The sequence below is a fragment of the Ranitomeya variabilis genome, chromosome 4 (assembly GCF_051348905.1).
Source record: "Ranitomeya variabilis isolate aRanVar5 chromosome 4, aRanVar5.hap1, whole genome shotgun sequence".
NCBI classification, from domain to species: domain Eukaryota; kingdom Metazoa; phylum Chordata; class Amphibia; order Anura; family Dendrobatidae; genus Ranitomeya; species Ranitomeya variabilis.
Genome location: NC_135235.1, coordinates 236463744 through 236486343, shown reverse-complemented (window position 1 = coordinate 236486343; position 22600 = coordinate 236463744). Strand labels below are relative to the sequence as shown.

Genomic DNA, 22600 nt, shown 5'->3' with positions numbered 1-22600 from the left:
TCACTGTCCCCTCCTTGTCACTGCCCAGTTTCTGTCACTGCCAATCTGTGTCCTAATCTGCCTCAATTAGCTCATAAGACTATGTGCCTGCAGCCTCTCTCATCGCTCCCACAGATATCCACGCTGTACTAAAGAGGCATGCAACACTTGGCTTCCAGAACATGTGCAGAAGAATCTCACAAACTCCTGCCACGGCTTTTCAGTAGGTGCAGTTACAACACCCATATATCTGTGTACAAAGGCACGATTGTCTATACATGGAGAAGCCCAGAAATATTGTCAATTTATGCATTTTATGAATTCCCCCTAAAGAAAAAAATAAAATTAGTGTCCACTAAAATACACAATATTTTTGACTGATGGACTGAAACCTTTTCAGAGACGTGCCTGATTACATTAATCTGAGGACAAGTAAAATTACAATGAACGGCCACTATGCAATTTGGGGTGCAAGTCACACACCACCTCCTGAAACAGTTCAATAAAACTGCTACTTGTAGTACTGCACCAACTATCACACGGGTTGTGCACTTAAAAAAAAATAACCTGAAATGTGGTAAAAATAGCAAGTAATTCAACTTACTAATATTCTTCAATTACCAAAATGTTCTAATTTGCTCCAGCTCCCTTACTGGCCAAGAGTGATGTGTGACCAAGAGAAGGAGGCTGGCTTTTCTATAAAAAATAAGTCAGGTAGCCAACCCCTTCACACACCACTACAGGAGGGTTTGCGTTGCATGATCCAGACTTTTAAGCCTGCTTAAACATTACCGAACTCGATGAACTAGTGTTTTGCCCATTCATCATGTGTCTGACAGCCTAAACCCAAGAATGAGTCCCCCTATGAAAGTCATTCCCCAATTGTTGCCCAGTCTTAAATGGGCCATTATGATCATAAAATATTGTCCTTTGTCAAGCACAAGATGGAACTCCACCGATAGGGATCCAGAACCAGAGAAGGGAATTTCAGATTGGAAAACCTTTCATTAACCCTTTAGTGACAGAGCCAATTTTTTTTTAATCTGACCAGTGTCACTTTATGTGGTAATAACTCTGGATCTCTTCAACAAATCCCAGTGATTTTGAGATTTGTTTTTTTCATGGCATATTACAATTTATGATAATCGTAAATTTAGGTCAATATGTTTTGTGTTTAGTTATAAAAAAACAAACAAACAGAAAGTTTATAAAAATGTAAAAAAAGTGAAATTTTCAAACTTTAAATGATTATCCCTTTAATCCAGATAGTTATACCATAGAAAAACATTAATAACATTTCCCTCATGTCTACCTTACATCAGCGCCATTTGTAAAATGTTCTTTTATTTTGGTAGCGTTTTAGGAGGTTTAAAAATATGGCTATGTGCACACGTTGTGGATTTGCCTGTGGAATTTTCTGTGCGGATTCTGCATCTCTTGGCAAAAAACACAGGTAAAAATTTGCGCTTTTTTTTGCGGATTTACTGCGGATTCTGTGCGGATTTCATGCATTTTTACCCCTGCGGATTTCTATTATGGAATGGGTGCAGAAATGCTGCAGATCCGCACAAAGAATTGACATGCTCCTTCTTTTAATCCGCAGCGTTTCCGCACGGAATTTTCCGCACCATTTCTGCGAGGAAAAAAACACTGCAACATGTGCACATAGCCTATAGCAGCAATTTTTCATTTTTTTCAAGGAAATTTACAACATTTTTTTAGGGACCTATCCAGGATTGAAGCGACTTTGGGGGTCCTAGATATTGGAAAACCCCCAAAAGTGATACCATTTTAAAAACCGCACCCCCTGACATATTGAAAACTGCTGTCAGATAGTTTATTTACCCTTCAGGTGATTTTCAGGAATTAATGCAAAGTGACATGACGGGAATCATGACGGGAATGAAAAAGTGTATTTTTACCACCTAAATGTCGCTAATGTCTGAATAGTTCATTATAGCCGGCAGACCTCGAAAGCCTCAAGTTTGTTGTGAATTGCCATGGAAAACATCAGGAACACACAATCATGATCTCAGGGTGCCAGTGGGGATTAAGAGGAAGCCCCCGCACTCTGTTAACCATTTATATGATATAGTCACTATTTACAGCAGCATCTAAGGGGTTAAACAGATCTGGACGGTACCAAAACTGGCTAGTGCAGCAAATTGTCAGCTATCGTGTACAGCCGACAGCTACAGGATTGTCACCTGTATGGGGATGCTACTCTCATATCTCAGGTCAGTAAAAAGATGTATTGGTGGTCATTAAGGGGTTATTGTTGGCTGAACCCTTGATTTTGAAATCAATGGCCGACCTACTAATGTGAATGGGGACCTACACATTCTCCATTGACAGGTATCAGGGTAAAGGTGGGTAAATATGTTACATTTCTATGCCTGAGGAGTCTGGAAGCATCTTATTGCTGTTTTTTCACACAGAACACATGAATGCTTGGCCAAGTTAAGAGTACATGGAAGGGGTACGTAGAGTTAAACATCAGCAAAGCAAGGGTTTGTCCAACAGCCTACGACTTACATGGAGTTAAAAAAAAGTGTTTATGAAGGAATCGCATAAGATTATAATCGAAGCAAAATTCTATGAAATATATGGGAAACCAATGAGTAAAAAATAATGAGCAGCAGACAGCAATACATTCACAAGAAGTCACTATGTATGAAGGATTCATCAATGACTGAGTATCTACAGTAATAATAATCTAGAGTTATTAAGTATATAAACCCTGCTTGCAGATGACTATCCCAGAGTCATGATCGGCTTTGCAACCTCGTTCCTCCTGATTTCATCCTACAGATCAGCACCTGACACAAAGAGCCTGCTGAATAGGTGCTGTCATCTGCTCGCTGTCCTTCATTACACAAAGAGGCAACATCTTCTCTGCTAAGTGAGGCTGGGAACATAATTACAATCAGCCATTTGCAGCGTGAAAACGCTTTAATTAAATTTATGCAGTCATTCTCTCTAAATAGTCATATCTTTCAAACAATCAGTAGGCCTCCTCTTTCGCAGCCCCCCTCCTTCTTCAAGCTCTTCCCTTTCCTCTGCTATATATTATTCTATCTTGTGTTTTGTTTTTTTTCGCTTTACTTTCAATTTTTTACTGGTACAAAACTTTCAATCTTTGAGAACAAAGTGATTGGACGAGCTGGAGTTCATTATAAGATAAAATGGAGGAAAGTTACCGACGTGATAAATGTAACAAACGTTTGCATACAATCAGATGAATCAATCATAAAATTGACCACACTAATCAAAAATGTTCCTTTAAGGGTACATTCACACAGGCATGTGAATGTCAGCGTGCTGCCCATTTTGTTTTTTATTAGATAGCACACAGACCCACTGAGTACATCCTATTAGCGGGTGTATACATAAATCACTTCACTATACCTCTACCAGAGAGAGATTCCTCACTTCACCAATTGACCCTTTAAGATCTAGTTACGGACCAAAATATTCTTTGGAGTTGATACATCAAAGAATTCAAGCCAGAAAATTGTAATTTACTTTGGAAAATCAAAAATGTTTTGGGAAATGCAAAGTTGTTCAAATTTTTGTTGACTTTTGTCACTTTTGCGCTAGTTTTTGGAAGCTCCGCCAAATTGGGAGGAAATGGGGAGAAGCTGGGCCTATCACTGACCGGAGTAACATTTTTGGCAAAACAACATGATAAGATGCACTGAATTTATTAACTTTTCATGACTTTGGCACATGTTATTACTGCACACGCCTCATTAAGACTAGTGTGCTAAAGTCCAGCCAGTCTCAATGAATTGGGGCCTTCAGAGTTTAATATACTTGAGAACATTCACTTTATTTCTGTATACAACAATCATTTTTAGGTTTGTGTTCAAGCACAAAGCAAGTATTTTAATTTCAGTTGTGATACTGTCAAAGATAACCAAATAAATTGGTAAACTAGCATAACACTTCTGCTTGCTTCCCTTTTCAATTTTAATGATTATTTTCTACAAAGTTTTGTAGTCTATTATTTAGAGTAATTGCATAATTAAACGTTTTCATGCAGTTTTGGATTTGTTTTTAAAAGTCATTTGTGGTAAGGTAATTTCTTCTTAAAAGTGACCTGACACCAGGTCAAACGTGGTCTTATTTTACTCTAGCTACTCCCCAGAGTATCATTATTTTTCTCTTTTTAAATTCGCCATACAGGTTTAGAGATATGGGCCTTTTAATTTAGTCCTCTTTTAATGTTCTATGCCAAGGGGATGTGTCTCTAGGCTGCTCTGCGTGAGCTCAGCCCAGTTAGTTAAAAAATAAAACGTAAAAAGCAGTGCCAACTAAAGACCCATATATCTGGAACCGTATGGCAGATTTTAAGAGAAGATAAGAAATGAAGTACTCCGAGGAACAGTAGGAAAAACAGAAGAGCAAATACTGGCAACTTTTGACCTGGCGACAGATCCTCTTTAAGTAAATGGTTGATTTACGTATAACCCCTCCCCCCCAAGAGTCAAACTAATTAGAGGAAATGTATAGTTATTTGAAAAGGTTGATAATTTATTCTGAAATGACTAAAAACAAACTTTTAGGAAGTTAAACATTATATGGCGAGATAAAAAATCCGGGCAAATCAAAGATTAAACCTGGTGAATTCAGAAAAGCGAAAGGAGAAGGTCACTATCTTATAAAGACAACTCTCTTCCTTATCTCTAGCTACTCTCTGTCTTCAGATACTTTATGGAGGCCTGACCTCCTTGTCATGTAGGTCAGGCCTAGGGAGCTGGGCTAAGCTTGGCTAACAGATAGAGGTCTGTGATTGATCAGAGACAGTGCAGCACAGAGACGGAGTAGGAGAAAGAGCGCCCTGGGCTGGGATGTGTCATTCCCACAACTCTTTGTATTCTTCATCTTTCACATTTATCGAACCTTCCACCAGAAGGAGAAAGGGGGGCACTGGTGGGTAGCAGCACAGAAGATCCCGGGAAATCTTGTTTTGAAGCAATAAGTCAATGTGAACTCTAAATTACTAAAGCCCTGAAGGAATTAAAAGGAGGGGAGGGCTACCTGCAAGAAGTCGGTGAGGTATGGAAACTAGCAAACAGTATTCTTACTACCTATATACTCAGCGGAAACACATATTTGCAGTTTTATATGTTATATCATCCACAATTTATTAGTTATTGGACAATAAAATTTTGTAAAAAACTTAATGTGCACTTTGTAACTTGTGGATCTGATGAAAATATACATTTTAATATTTACATATTTAAAGTAAGTACATTTGTCACTTTAAAATAATCTTGTTAATGTCTATAAATTTTTCTAAAATATAACATTAGAATAGTTGGAATTTTAGGGCGTAAGATGTATTTATGTAACTGGAGTATAATATTATCTTTTCTAATATAGAAAATACTAATACAATCAGAAAACGTGGTAATCTATTACCCCATACACTGTAATAGACCTTTATGTAGTCATCTATTACTCTCTACACCAGGGGTTGGGAACCTTTTTTTCTGCCAAGGGCCATTTGGATATTTATACCATCACTTGGGGATGTTCAAAATTATCAACTTGAAAATGATCATGCAATATTTAGTCAAACAATTAATGCCCCCTTATGTGATGGCTGGAGCTGCTTCTCCTTGATGTGGGTGTAATGTTAAGTGGTGATGATGTTGCTACTTGCAATTGCTTTTCCAGATTTACGTTGGTCTGGAGAGCAGTCGACTCTTTGCGATGATAACTTTTATAATAACTTGCAGCACATGTTTATATACTCGAACACAGATGTATATTACACTTCATGTTTCCTCAAAGAGGTAAATTCATCACTGCTCTTGTGGAACTGGTGCATATACATCACATACGAGATACAGGGACTGGAGCATATACATTACAGGAGACAATGGGGGTGGGGCATATACACTACAGGAGACACTGGGGCTGATGCATATACATCACAGGAGGCACTGGGGCTGGAACATATACATCACAGTAGAAATTGGGGCTGATGCATATACCTCACAGGAAACACTGGGGCTGGAGCATATACATCACAGGAGATATTGGGGCTGGAGCATATACATTTCACAAGACATTGGGGCTGGAGCATATACATCACAGGAGACACTGGGGCTGCAGCATATACATCACAGGAGACACTGGGGCTGGAACATATACATCACAGTAGAAATTGGGGCTCACGCATATACCTCACAGAGGACACTGGGGTGGAGCATATACATCACAGGAGACACTGGGGCTGGAACATATACATTACAGGAGACATTGGGGCTGGAACATATACATCACAGGAGACATTGTGGCTGGAGCATATACATCACAGGAGACACTGGGGCTGGAGCATATACATCACAGTAGAAATTGGGGCTGATGCATATACCTTACAGGAGACACTGGGGCTGGAGCATATACATCACAGGAGACATTGGGGCTGGTGCATATACATCACAGGAGACACTGGGGCTGGAGCATATACATCACATGAGACACTGTGGTTGGAGCATATACATCACAGGATACACAGGGGCTAGAGCATATACATCACAGGAAACATTGGGACTGCAGTATATACATCACATGAGACACTGGAGCTGGAGCACATATAAAACAGGTGCTTTTCCAAATTTACATTGGTCTGGAGTGCAGTCGACTCTTTGCGATGATAACTTTTATAATAACTTGCAGCAGATGTGTATGTACTTGAACACAGATGTATATTACACTTCATGTCTCCTCAAAGAGGTAAATTCATCACTGCTTACGTGGAACTGGTGCATATACATCATATATGAGATACAGGGACTGGTGCATATACATCACAGGAGACACTGGGGCTGGAACATATACATCACGGTAGAAACTGGGGATGGTGCATATACTGTACATCACATGAGACATTGGGACTGGAGTATGTACATTACAGGAGACATTGGGGCTGGAACATATACATCACAGGATAAACTGGGGTGGTACATATACATCACATGAGACATTAGGAATGTAGCATATACATCACAGGAGACATTGTGACTGGAGTATATACATCACAGGAGACAATGGGGTTGAAGCATATACATCACAGGAGACATTGGGGCTGGAGCATATACATCACAGGAGACATTGGAGCTGGAACACATATAAAGCAAGTGCTTTTCCAAATTTACATTGGTTAGGCGTGCAGTAAACTTGCGATACGTTTTATAATAACTTGCAGCAGATGTGTATATACTCAAACACAGATGTATATTGCACTGCATGTCTGCACAAAGATGGAAATTAATCACTGCTCACGTGGGACCAGTGCATATACATCACATAGCAGACAATGGAGCTTGAGCATATACCATATATATTAGACACTGGTGCATATACATCACATAGGGGACACTGGGACTGGTGCACATGCATCACATATCAAACATCAGGACTGGTGCACATACAGTACAGACCAAAAGTTTGGACACACCTTCTCATTTAAAGATTTTTCTGTATTTTCATGACTATGAAAATTGTAAATTCACACTGAAGGCATCAAAACTAAAAATTAACACATGTGGAATTATATACTTAACAAAAAAGTGTGAAACAACTGAAAATATGTCTTATATTCTAGGTTCTTCAAAGTAGCACCTTTTGCTTTGATGACTGCTTTGCACACTCTTGGCATTCTCTTGATGAGCTTCAAGAGGTAGTCACCGGGAATGGTTTGCACTTCACAGGTGTGCCCTGTCAGGTTTAATAAGTGGGATTTCTTGCCTTATAAATGGTGTTGGGACCATCAGTTGTGTTGAGCAGAAGTCTGGTGGCTGATAGTCCTACTGAATAGACCGTTAGAGTTTGTATTATGGCAAGTAAAAAGCAGCTAAGTAAAGAAACACTGGGACTGGAGTATGTACAGTTAGGTCCATATATATTTGGACAGAGACAACTTTTTTCTAATTTTGGTTATGGACATAACCACAATGAATTTTAAACAAAACAATTCAGATGCAGTTGAAGTTCAAACTTTCAGCTTTCATTTGAGGGTATCCACATTAAAATTGGATGAAGGGTTTAGGAGTATTAGCTCCTTAACATGTGCCACCCTGTTTTTAAAGGGACCAAAAGTAATTGTACTAGAAATGAACATTTGATTTAAAATTATTGAATCTGTCCTTGGTTGAAAACCCTTTGTTGGCAATGACTGCCTGAAGTCTTGAACTCATGGACATCACCAGACGCTGTGTTTCCTCCTTTTTGATGCTCTGCCAGACCTTCACTGCCGTGGTTTTCAGTTGCTGTTTGTTTGTGGGCCTTTCTGTCTGAAGTTTAGTCTTTAACAAGTGAAATGCATGCTCAATTGGGTTGAGATCAGGTGACTGACTTGGCGATTCAAGAAAATTCCACTTCTTTGCTTTAATAAACTCCTGGGTTGCTTTGGCTTTATGTTTTGGGTCATTGTCCATCTGTAGTATGAAACGACGACCAATCAGTTTGGCTGCATTTGGCTGGATCTGAGCACACAGTATGGCGGCTCTGAAGACCTCAGAATTCATTCGGCTGCTTCTGTCCTGTGTCACATCATCAATAAACACTAGTGACCCAGTGCCACTGGCAGCCATGCATGCCCAAGCCATCACACTGCCTCCGCCGTGTTTTACAGATAATGTGGTATGCTTTGGATCATGAGCTTTACCACGCTTTCGCCATACCTTTCTCGTTCCATCATTCTGGTAGAGGTTGATCTTGGTTTCATCTGTCCAAAGAATGTTCTTCCAGAACTGTGCTGGCTTTTTTAGATGTTTTTTAGCCTTTTTCTTGTTGATGCTTATGAGTGGCTTGCACCGTGCAGTGAACCTTCTGGATTTACTTTCATGCAGTCTTCTCTTTATGGTAGATTTGGATATTGATACGCCGACCTCCTGGAGAGTGTTGGTCACTTGGTTGGCTGTTGTGAAGGGGTTTCTCTTCACCATGGAGATTATTCTGCGATCATCCACCACTGTTGTCTTCCGGGGGTGCCCAGGTCTTTTTGCATTGATGAGTTCACCAGTGCTTTCTTTCTTTCTCAGGATGTACCAAACTGTAGATTTTGCCACTCCTAATATTGTAGCAATTTCTCGGATGGGTTTTTTCTGTTTTCGCAGCTTAAGGATGGCTTGTTTCACCCGCATGGAGAGCTCCATTGACCGCATGTTTACTTCACAGCAAAACCTTCCAAATGCAAGCACCACACCTCAAATCAACTCCAGGCCTTTTATCTGCTTAATTGAGAATGACATAACGAAGGGATTGCCCACACCTGTCTATGAAATAGCCTTGGAGTCAATTGTGCAATTACTTTTGGTCCCTTTAAAAACAGGGTGGCACATGTTAAGGAGCTGAAACTCCTAAACCCTTCATTCAATTTTAATGTGGATACCCTCAAATGAAAGCTGAAAGTCTGAACTTCAACTGCATCTGAACTGTTTTGTTTAAAATTTATTGTGGTAATGTCTATAACCAGAATCAGAAAAATGTTGTCTCTGTCCAAATATATATGGACCTAACTGTACATCACAGAGACACTGGGGTGGAGTTTATACATCACATGATAAATTAGGGCTGGAGTATATACATCAAAGGATAAAATATGTCTATTAAATTATGGTAGTTACACATACAAAGCATAAGTGGATGGTGAGATATGGAGCCTGAAAGTCAAAAGTTCAAAACATTTTTAACCTTTTGCTTGTCAGTGTACATCACATGAGACATCGAGGCTGATGCATATACATTATAGGACAAATTAGGACTGAAGCATATACATCAAAGGAGACATTGGCATTAGGACTGGTGCATATACATCACAGAAAACATTGGGACTGGTGCATATACATCAAACGAGACACTGGAGCTGAAGCATACCTATCACAGGAGACATTAGGGCTGGTGCATATACATCATAGGAGACACTGGAGCATATATCACAGGAGACATTGGGCTGGGGCATATATCACAGGAGACATTGGGCTGGAGCATATACATCACTAGAGACATTGGGGCCGGAGCATATACATCACATAGGAAACTCGGGGACTGGTGCATATACATCAAAGGAGACATTGGGACTGGATTATGTACATCACAGAAGACATTGGGGCTGGAGCATATGTATCACAGTAGACACTCTGGCTGCCACTGCAGTCTTCATCTATGGGATGCGAGCGCATCAAGCACTAGCCAATTTGAGGATGTATCCTTCACTGCATGCACTACATCGTTCAGTAGTGAATGCTCCATGCGCGTGCTCACAGTACAAGAAAAAATTAAAGGATCAGTGGCAGCCAAAACAGGGCTACCGGCCCAAGCACTGTGGTCTCCGAGAATCTGCCCGGGCCAGAGAAAAGGTCATCGCGGACTGTAAATGGCCGGCGAGCCAGGGGTTCCCCACCTCTGCACTAGACCTATATGTGGTCATCTATTACCTCTACACTGTAATACACCTATATGTGGTCGTCTATTACCCCTACACTGTAATACATCTATATGTGGTCATCTAATAACCCTTACACTGTAATACACCTTATCTAATACCACTGACACTGTAATACACCTATATGTGGTCATCTATTACCACCTACACTGTAATACACCTATATGTAGTAACCTACAGGGTGGGCCAGTTATATGGATACACCTAAATAAACTGGGAATGGTTGGTGATATCAACTTCCTGTTTGTGGCACATTAGTATATGGGAGGGGGAAAACTTTTCAAGATGGGTGGTGACCATGGCGGCCATTTTGAAGGAGGCCATTTTGGATCAAACTTTATTTTTTTCAATGGGAAGAGGGTCATGTGACATCCAAATTGAGAATTTCACAAGAAAAACAATGATGTGCTTGGTTTTAACATAACTTTATTCTTTCGTGAGTTATTTACAAGTTTATGACCACTTATAAAATGTGTTTAAAGTGCTGTCCATTGTGTTGGATTGTCAATGCAACCCTCTCTCCCACTCTGGACACACTGATAGCAACACCGCAGAAGAAATGCTAGCACAGGTTTCCAGTATCCATTGTTTAAGATGCTGCACATCTAGTATCTTCACAGCATAGACAATTGCCTTCAGATGACCCCAGCATCTGAAACAACCTCCTCCCACCCGCTCTATGAAAGTCCACTAAAACCAGCCCATAACAGAACGGTCATTTAATCCTCCCAACATGTAGTGTGCTAGAGGAAACTACTCGGGTATTACATGACGCGATCATGCGCAGTGTATCTTCCCTCCATCACTTCCCCAGTGACTGTGTCACAACTGCAATACAACTTTATTTGGATATTTATTACCCCTTACACTGCAATGCACCTATATGTGGACAACTATTACCCATTTCACTGTAATACATCTATATGAGGTCATTTATGATCCGTACACTGTAATACAACTATATGTGGACATCTATTACTCCCTACACTGTAATACACCTATATGTGGTCATCTAATACCACCTACACTGTAATACACCTATATGTGGCCATCTAATACCACCTACACTGTAATACACCTATATGTGGCCATCTAATACCACCTACACAGTAATACACCTGTATGTGGCCATCTAATACCACCTACACTGTAATACACCTATATGTGGCCATCTAATACCACCTACACAGTAATACACCTGTATGTGGCCATCTAATACCACCTACACTGTAATACACCTATATGTGGCCATCTAATACCACCTACACTGTAATACACCTATATGTGGCCATCTAATACCACCTACACAGTAATACACCTGTATGTGGCCATCTAATACCACCTACACTGTAATACACCTATATGTGGTCATCTAATACCACCTACACTGTAATACACCTATATGTGGCCATCTAATACCACCTACACTGTAATACACCTATATGTGGCCATCTAATACCACCTACACAGTAATACACCTATATGTGGCCATCTAATACCACCTACACTGTAATACACCTATATGTGGCCATCTAATACCACCTACACTGTAATACACCTATATGTGGCCATCTAATACCACCTACACAGTAATACACCTGTATGTGGCCATCTAATACCACCTACACTGTAATACACCTATATGTGGTCATCTAATACCACCTACACTGTAATACACCTATATGTGGCCATCTAATACCACCTACACTGTAATACACCTATATGTGGCCATCTAATACCACCTACACAGTAATACACCTATATGTGGCCATCTAATACCACCTACACAGTAATACACCTATATGTGGTCATCTAATACCACCTACACTGTAATACACCTATATGTGGCCATCTAATACCACCTACACTGTAATACACCTATATGTGGCCATCTAATACCACCTACACTGTAATACACCTATATGTGGCCATCTAATACCACCTACACAGTAATACACCTGTATGTGGCCATCTAATACCACCTACACTGTAATACACCTATATGTGGCCATCTAATACCACCTACACTGTAATACACCTATATGTGGCCATCTAATACCACCTACACTGTAATACACCTATATGTGGTCATCTAATACCACCTACACTGTAATACACCTATATGTGGCCATCTAATACCACCTACACTGTAATACACCTATATGTGGCCATCTAATACCACCTACACAGTAATACACCTATATGTGGCCATCTAATACCACCTACACAGTAATACACCTATATGTGGCCATCTAATACCACCTACACTGTAATACACCTATATGTGGTCATCTATTTTCCCCTACTATGTAATACAACTTTATGTGGCCATTTATTACCCTATACACTATAATACACCTATATCAGTCCATTTATTACCCCCTACACTTTAATACACCAATATGTGGCCATCTATTATTTATCAGCTTTGTAAGAGAGAATTAGAATGCCCTTGGAGTGTGCAAGAAAGTGTTATTTTCAGTAAAGTTAGTGTTTAATCTCTTAATATCCCTGCATACTGCAGATCCCATATCCACAGAGATAATATAAGGTTCCTGTCCGCATTGTATACAAGGGACAGTCTTTCATCCCTATCTCCCACTTTCATGTAGATTTCTCTGCAGCTCAATTTCCCTTCCTCCTGCGGCCCAAGAAGTTGGTAGAGCTGATGGTCTCGAGATGGGGGATCCTAATTGCACTTGAACGTCTAAAGCGGACTTGGTTTATCATAAAGGGTGCAGATTTCCCTGGCTGGAGCCTCCGCGGACACAGACCCTCAGGCCCAGCTCAGAAATAGAGGGAATTAATTACATTTTTTTTTTTAACTCCTCTTCTTTTAAAGTACGGATAGGATGATGGAACCTCCTGAGGGCAAAAATGTCTGCAGAGGGAAGAAAGAGTGAATGTGAGGAAAGATATAGCGGAAGGGGCAGTAAGAGGACATATCCCAGCGTCAGAGAGAACACATCTCAGACTACTAACCAAGTGACCTATGGGCAAGGTTGAGAACGGCTTCTCGGTATAGCAGCATACAAGGGGTTACACGGTTACATGCGGCTTAGCTATCTCTGTGCTGTCTTGGTATGTAGTGCTTGTGGCTTTTGCTTAAATCTTTTTATGAGCTTTAAACATCAGGTAAATGAAGGCATGGACACCTATAGGTTTACTGTATTGTTTGCATTGACAAATCATTAACGCTAATCCATAAACATAAAATATTGGACATTTCTTATCTTAGGCTGCTTTCTAAAAAAAAACCGGATCCGGTGAATGTTGCCGCCGGATCCGTTTTTTCTCATAGACTTGTATTACCGACGGATGGCATCACGTTTCATCCGTCGTTCGCCGGATCCGTTGAAAAATGTTTATCTGGCGGCCGGAGGAAATGGACATAGTAACGTTTTTTGATCCGTCGACGTCCGTCGTTTGCTAGAATGGAAGCTTATGGCGCCGGGTCCGTCAAATTACGGAACCTGGTGACGGATTCCGTTTTTTTTAACTGAGCATGCTCTTATTTTTTTTAAAGATCCAATTAGCTGGATCAACTAGTCGGATCCGGCAAAAAAACAGATCCGTCGCATCAGTTTTTCACAATCTACGACGGATCTGTTTTTTTTCAACATTCAACGGATTGTGACTGATGGCAAAAAACTGATGAGTGAAAGTAGCCTTAGATATGTGTAATATAGTTAACTCCTTCCATGCCTAAGGTTATAAGTAGCATTCCATGTAGTCAGGCAGTCGAAAGGTTAATCTAAATAGAGTGTGACTGATTTGGGGCAGCAGTCCAGAGAGAGAGGAAAGGGGTGACAGAAAAAGTAGGGGAGGGAGAGAAAGCTGCCAATCAGACAGACTGACAGGCTCCTGATATCCCTGCAGATAAAGTCTTACAGATGTCGCCTTGCAATTGATTTTTGGTTAGTGATGGTAATATACTAAGAAGTAATACATTATTGAGGCGAGGTGATGGGGGAGTGGAACCCCCCTGTACTGCAGGGGATTATACGGCCCTTTCCTCAAGACCTCAGCTTCAAACACTTCTAGAAATCACATTACCCTGTTTTCAGAAGAACAGCCATCTCCGTCTCTTCCTCTTCTCTCCTCCCTGTAGCGGAACTGCTAAACAAGTTTTTGGCAAAGTGCAGGGGGTAGGAAAAAGGGGTCATGAGGAAGGATAGCAACTACAGGGTCAGGAGCAGGACAAGGCATATGTCTATGTTTAGGACTATCAACTACCATGATCACAAGTCACAAAACTAAAGAAAGTAACCTGGCGATCCAAAAACTGACAAGATTGGCAGCGCGACCGTCAGTCGATCGTTTCAATGCTCCACATTGGGTATTAGAAGAGTAAGTGGCCGAATAAATACGTTTGATCAAAACTCTGATGTAAAACTACTTTAAAGGTTACAACATTTTTGTGAAATTTTTAGCGGTGCAAAAAAGTTACAACTTTTGGCGTTTGTATGCCGGCCTTGGCAAACTCTGACAACTTTTTTGAAAGGTTGTGCGGTTGAGTGCGGCTGACAAGGTCATAATAACATATGCCATAAAAGTGGCATAAATTATGTAAGAAATGTCCTCTGGTCCTTGACTGATATAGATTTCTTACAGTGACACACATGCAGCAGAAGGATGCACAAATTTCATTAATAGGCCCAACTTAGTCCTATGCACATTTTCTCAAAACTGGCCTAGTTTCATGAACTGGGGCCAAAGTCTCCAATAAAGCACAAACCATGCCATTACCAAGGACAGGACAAATTGTGAAGTAGATATTAACCCTAGTACTTAGCTACTGGCAGATTAGCTACTGGCAGATAAACTTTACTAATTTTGATAGAAGTCCTAATAAATGGATTGATTTGTTTACTTAATTGTACCAATCCATGCCAATGCCTTGAGATGGTTCTTACACAATCAGTACTGTCGCCATGAGACAAAAAGAAGCAGAATATGGTGCTTCTCTGTTTACAGGCATTTTACACATTTATTACATGGGAGCCATGATGAATTCAGAGCCAACTCAGTAATAAATAGGGAAGGTCTTTAGGGACGGTCCCTAGGGAAGTTCTATAGGGATGATCCATAGGGAAGGTCTATAGGGAAGGTCCAAAGAGAAGGTCTATAGGTACAGTCCTTAAAGATGCTCTATAGGGTCCACAGGGAAAGTCTCTAGGGACAGTCCATAGGGAAGGTCTATAGGGAAGGTTTGTAGGGACCACACATAGGTAAGGTCTGAAGGGACAGCCCATAGGGAAGGTCTGAAGGGACAGCCCATAGCGAAGGTATGTAGGGACAGACCATAGGGAAGATATGTAGGGACAGACCATAGGGAAGGTCTGTAGGGACAGACCATAGGGAAGGTCTGTAGGGACAGACCATAGGGAAGGTCTGTAGGGACAGACCATAGGGAAGGTATGTAGGGACAGACCATAGGGAAGGTCTGTAGGGACAGACCATAGGGAAGGTATGTAGGGACAGACCATAGGGAAGGTCTGTAGGGACAGACCATAGGGAAGGTCTGTAGGGACAGACCATAGGGAAGGTCTGTAGGGACAGACCATAGGGAAGGTCTGTAGGGACAGCCCATAGGGAAGGTCTGTAGGGACAGAACATAGGGAAGGTCTATAGGGACAGTGCATAGGGAAGATCTATATGGATAGTCCATAAGGAAGGTCCATGTTGGGAGTTTTTGTTGTTTTTTAGATGCTTCAAAAATGAAAATAAAAGGAAGCAATTTTGCCAATAATCATGTGCCTGCAGATTCTTCGCAGCTCTGTATATTTCCATGTTAACACATTGTAAACAAACTGTGTAGTCTCATTCTACTTTCACTTTACTATCCATCTATCCCACAGTTTTTGCACACATATCAATTGAATATTAGGTTAGTAAGAAGGGGATAGAAGGAAGGGAGCATTAATGTAGAATTTGACATCACAGTTTGCAGTCTGTTACCATGGAGACGCACAACTCTTCATAGGCTTTGTATACACAAAATGATAATGGATTGACAATTGGCAAAGTCCCTTTAAATCAAAAAGAAAAAAAATCACAACGCATTATAATAGATTCTTCATTTCTACAATCTTGATAAATAAAGTTAAGTAGTCCTTCCAATATTTATGAGACAATATGAACTAGAGAAATCTGTAATTGTAATTTTAAAACTAAATTTTATAAGCATTGTACCAATCTACTTTTATAAGGATATTAACCTTCTTAGCCTCAGGATAAAGATATCTGCTTTATTCTCTTCTTCTAAAATCTCTCACATCTTAATAGGTTTATTTTTCTTTACACTTGATATTTTTATAGACCTGAATGTTAATGCAACGGCAAAAGATGTGGTAAATATTGAACTACATAATGATGTCACTATTCTTGTATTAGGGTACGTTTACAAAAAGCATTTTGTCGGTATTTTTTTCTCCCAGAAAACAAGCCATGGATGGAAAAAAAACCAGCATAAATTTGCTTGTTTTGGATGCTAACCACCCCCCCCCCCCCTTGTGTTTTAGTTTACAAATTATCATTTTGATAAAATATGCTACATGTGAATAAGCCCTTGAGATGCTGCTGTTTAGAGCATGTTCCTGACTAAATGCTCTTGTATTTATTACAGGTAATGAGCATCCTCAGCAGTCCCGGCGGAGTGCCCCCCCAGTCCCAGTCGGAATTTTCAATTTCTCCTTTGCACAGTGGGTTGGAAACAAGTAACTCTCTCTCAGCTAGCTGCAGCCAGCGCAGTGACTCCATCAAATCTGTGGACAGCCTCTCAACATCCCAGTCCTACTGTGCACCAACGTACAGTACAACAGGTTACAGCATGGATCCTGTAGCTAGTTACCAGTATGGACAATATGGACAAAGTAAGTGTCAAGAAATCTTTGAAGGTCAACAAGTCTCACTTGTTACGGAAGTAATTGTAAAATGTATACAGTCATACGTTGCCATTTGCATTACAGTTAGCACATTTTTAAAAATACCTTATTACTCATGGCTGACTTACAAAATCAATATAATTTTTTTATGCAGAGGTTTGTAATTCAGAGAATGGTTATTGGAATGTAACGGATTTGTAGGTATGAAACAGCACTGAATATTCCATTACAAGCCTTGTCAATAGTGCAAACAATTGTACGTCCACCCTGCAATAACCGGCAGAAGAACAACCTAATGCATAATAACAATCAGAAAGAAGAGGAAAAAAAAATCAAAACATCTATATAATTGCAAACGTATTCAGATAAAAAATACATACTCATCGAACGCCTCATCCCCAATGCCCATGTTTCCTGCAAACAATCAAAAATAATACACCAACATATGTCGATGTCACCTGGCCACCGGCGATACACTGACAGGAGGTAATCACTCCTGCAGTGTATCACTGAGCCACCGTGAGAGTTCACCGGAGTTCATCAGTTGCGGTCCTCTCACTTACGGCACTTCTGCGTGAGAAAGTTCTCACACAGTGGTAGTGCCGTAAGTGAGAGCACCGGAGATGATGAACTCCAGTGAACTCTCACGGTGGCTCAGTGATACAATGACAAGAGGTAATCGCTCCCGCAGTGTATCGCCAGAGGCCGGGTAGAGCGGTCACATCTCCCGATGTGACTTTTCTACATGTGAGATCGCCATGGGACACTCTGTATTAAGTAGACTATGTCGGACAGGATAGTATTATATGTTGGTTTATTATTTTTTGATTGTTTGTAGGAGATGAGTGCGTCGGGGATTAGGCGTTCAGTAAGGCTTCTTTCACACTTGCGTTGGTACCGGGCTGTCGCAAAGCGTCGGCCCGACGTACGTTGTGCAAATTCGGCACAAAGTCGGCAGTGGATGCAGTTTTTCAACGCATCCCCTGCCCATTCTAAGTTTCGGGGAGGAGGGGGCGGAGTTCCCGTGGTAGGAAATGGCGGACACGACGTACGAAAAAACGTTACATTGAATGTTTTTTCGTGACGACGGTCCACCAAAACACGACGCATCCAGTGCACGACGGACGCGACGTATGGCCATACATCGCGATCCGTCGGCAATACAAGTCTATGGGAAAAAAACAGCATCCTGTGAGCACATTTGCAGGATGCGTTTTTTTCCCCAAAACGATGCATTGCGACGGATCTAACATGACGCAAGTGTGAAAGAGGCCTAAGTATGATAAATTTAGATTAACCCCTTACTGACCTCGGACGGGATAGTACGTCCGAGGTCAGCTCCCCTGCTTTGATGCAGGGCTCCGCGGTGAGCCCGCATCAAAGCCGGGACATGTCAGCTGTTTTGAACAGCTGACATGTGCCCGCAATAGCGGCGGGTGAATTTGCGATTCACCCGCCGCTATTAACTAGTTAAATGCCGCTGTCAAACGCAGACAGCGGCATTTAACTACCGCATCCGGCCAGGCGGCCGGAAATGACATCATCGCCGACCCCATCACATGATCGGAGGTCGGCGATGCTTTAGAATGGTAACCATAGAGGTCCTTGAGACCTCTATGGTTACTGATCTCCGGCTGATGATCGCTGTTATGTAGCAGAGCCGATCGTGCTGTGCCTGCTTCTAGCCTCCCATGGAGGCTATTGAAGCATGGCAAAAGTAAAAAAAAAAAGTTTAAAAAAATGTGAAAAAATAAAAAAAAATATAAAAGTTTAAATCACCCCCCTTTCGCCCCATTCAAAATCAATCAATAAAAAAAAAATCAAACCTACACATGTTTGGTATCGCCGCGTTCAGAATCGCCCGATCTATCAATAAAAAAAAGTATTAACCTGATCGCTAAATGGCGTAACGAAAAAAAAATTCGAAATGCCAGAATTACGTTTTTTTGGTCGCCGCGACATTGCATTAAAATGCAATAACGGGCGATCAAAAGAACGTATCTGCACCAAAATGGTATCATCAAAAATGCCAGCTCGGCACGCAAAAAATAAGCCCTCACCTGACCCCAGATCACGAAAAATTGAGACGCTACGAGTATCGGAAAATGGCGCTTTTTTTTTTTTTTGCAAAGTTTGGAATTTTTTTTCACCACTTAGGTGAAAAATAACCTTGTCATGTTAGGTGTCTATGAACTCGTAATAACCTGGAGAATCATAATGGCAGGTCAGTTTTAGCATTTAGTGAACCTAGCAAAAAAGCCAAACAAAAAACAAGTGTGGGACTGCACTTTTTTTGCAATTTCACCGCACTTGGAATTTTTTTCCCGTTTTCTAGTACACAACATGGTAAAACCAATGATGTCGTTCAAAAGTACAACTCGTCCCGCAAAAAATAAGCCCTCACATGGCCAAATTGACGGAAAAATAAAAAAGTTATGGCTCTGGGAAGAAGGGGAGTGAAAAACGAACACGGGAAAACGGAAAATCCCAAGGTCATGAAGGGGTTAAAGGAGTCTGTGTGATTATTTCAAATAAAGGACTTTTTTTTCTGGGGGTCTGTGTTTTTATACAATATCACTATGGGGTGAGTAATAAATAGGTGTCTTATAGACGCCTCTCCATTACTAACTTGATGCCACCTGACAATACAAAGGTGACATCAACACCACAAATACGAACCCTACCTGCTACCAACAGGGCAAGTAGCAAGAGGCAGGTTAAGTGCCGGAATTGGAGCATCTGTAAGATACGCCATTTCTAGAGTGGCTGAGAGCTGATGTTTTTAGCCTGGTGGCAATATCCATGGCCTCTTCCCAGGCTATTAATATCAGCCTGCAGATGTCTCCCTAGCCTTTGCTGGTTCGATTATATAGGGGAACCCATGTCAATTTTTTTCAGGGGTTCCTCTGTAAACTAGTCAGTAAATGCTAACCAAACAGCTGTGAGTTGATATTAATAGCCTGGGAACCTTTGGCTATTGGCTCCTTCCCAGAATATCAACAACAGCCCTCAGCCATCGGCTTTCCCTCTGCTGGTTATGAAAATTATGCCGGTGCCCACACAAATTTTTTTTATTTTTTTTTAAAAAACAAACAGATATTGCATTTCACGCAGATTTCTGACAGTTGTTGTTTTGTTACAGCATATATAGGTTAATTATGTTAATGCTCCTACATACGCTGGTGACTGTGTGTGTGTGTGCATGTCTTTATTTAATATTAATGAGGGTATCTGGCTTAAGAGGTTGAACAAGGAAATGACATCACAATTTTTTTTTTTATAATATATCTTTATTTAATTCTATGGATTTACAAAAACGCATGAAAAGATGCATGAAAAACACGAGTATTTTCAGCTGCGTTTCTCTGCCAAGAGATGAAGAAGCCTTGCAGAAATTTCTGCAAGCAAATACGCAACATGCGCACATAGCCTAACTAAAAGACAACCACACAAAGGCCTCATTCAAACGTCAATGAATCATGTATACGTTTCCAGCAGTGCTTTTCAAAGATAGAACGTACCCATTAAAGTCTATGGTTCCATTAACATGTCCGTTTCTCTGCGGATTCTGTGTCCACAAAAATCATGAATACATGTCAGTTTTTCATCCACAGATTAAAATTGCCCATAGGAGAGTATAGGTCCATGAAAATCATGGACAGCACAAGGATAGCAAGCATGTTCCATTTGTGTGCTGTCTGATAAAAATTGTAGTAGATGGGAGAAGCTTTGCAGTTTAATATTTTTTATTTTCATCAGTTAAAATCACTGAAGAAAAACTCAACAGTAACTGAAGTAAAACAGAACTGTGAAATAGAGCTACAAAAGCACAGTAAAAAGTAGGTACTGTATATACTCTAGTATAAGCCAAGTTTTTTTGTGCTGAAAAAGACCCCCTCGGCTTATACTAGATTGAGGGTTTAGAAGATGGAGCGGCAGCGGCAGAGCAGCGGGTCACAGGAGGGAGGAGTTGGCTGCTGCAGCTAAAGCATGTGCCCACTGCTAAAGAGAAATGAATATTCACTGCACTTGCAGTGAATATTCATTTCTCTGTAATAGCGGGCACAGTAGTCACAGCCGCCGGCTTCCTGCAGCGGCCAGGCGATAACGTGTGCCCGCTACTTAAGAGAAATGAATATTCACTTCTCACCAATCCCCTGGGTGTGGAGGGCAGTGAATATTCATTCCATTAAGTAGCAGGCACATGTGGTCGCTCGGCCGCTGCAGGAAGCCGGCGGCTGCCACTGTGGGTGCTACTAAATAGCAATGAATACTCACTGCTCTCCATGCACATAGTCCCGGCGTGGCGGGCAGTGAGTATTCCGGCATTTGTCCTCTGCTTATAAGCATTTGTCCTCTGCTTATAAGCAGCGCATGATGTCATTGCCAAGCGCTGCTTACAAGCATAAATCAGCTGCTGACAATGGAACAAGACGCTGCAAGGGAGCGCAGGGACGGTAAGTAGGATGTTTTATATTAAATGTTTTTCTGATGGGGGCCATGAATACAAGGATAGGGATGAGGAGCCATGCATACCAGGATAGGGATGAAGAGCTATGCATACAAGGATGGGAATGAGGAGCCATGTATACAAGGATAGTAATGAAGAGACATGCAGACCAGGAAAGGGGTGAGGAGCCATGTACACCAGAATAAGGATGAGGAGCCATGCATACCAGCATAGGGATAAGGAGACATGCATACCAGTATAGGCATGAGAAGCCATGCATACCAGCATAGGGATGAGGAGCCATGCATACAAGGATGGGAATGAGGAGCCATGCATACCAGGACAGGGATCAAGGGACAATGCATACCCGGCTTATACTCAAGTCAATACTAGTGATGAGCAAATGAACTCGTTGCTCGGGTTTTCCCAGAGCACGCTCGCGTGACTTCCGAGTATTTATGACTGCTCGGAGATTTCGTTTTCATCGCGGTAGCTGAATGATTTACAGCTACTAGTCTGCTTGAGTACATGTGGGGATTTCCTAGCAACCAGGCAACCCCCACATGTACTCACCCTGGCTAGTAGCTGTAAATCATTCAGCTGCAGCGATGAAAACTAAATTTCCGAGCACTAAAAAATACTCGGAGGTCACCCGAGCGTGCTCGGGAAAACCTGAGCAACGAGTACACTCGCTCATCACTAGTCAATATGTTTTCCCAGTTTTTTATGGTAAAATTAGGTGCCTCGGCTTATATTTGGGTCGACTTATACTCGAGTATATACGGTGCCTAGAACATAGATTGGCCAAGATATGTGAGCCCA

The 22600-nt window shown here is 41.2% G+C and overlaps 1 protein-coding gene across 5 annotated transcripts in view; it reads left to right on the top strand.

Annotated features, from left to right (window-relative positions):
* Positions 1-22600, top strand: part of PAX7 (paired box 7) — a 110479-nt gene that overhangs the window by 82119 nt on the left and 5760 nt on the right. For all 5 annotated transcript variants that reach the window (XM_077260339.1, XM_077260343.1, XM_077260341.1 and 2 more), the window contains exon 8: positions 17070-17316. In XM_077260339.1, the coding sequence (XP_077116454.1) occupies positions 17070-17316 (247 nt within the window). The remainder of the gene's footprint in view (positions 1-17069; positions 17317-22600) is intronic.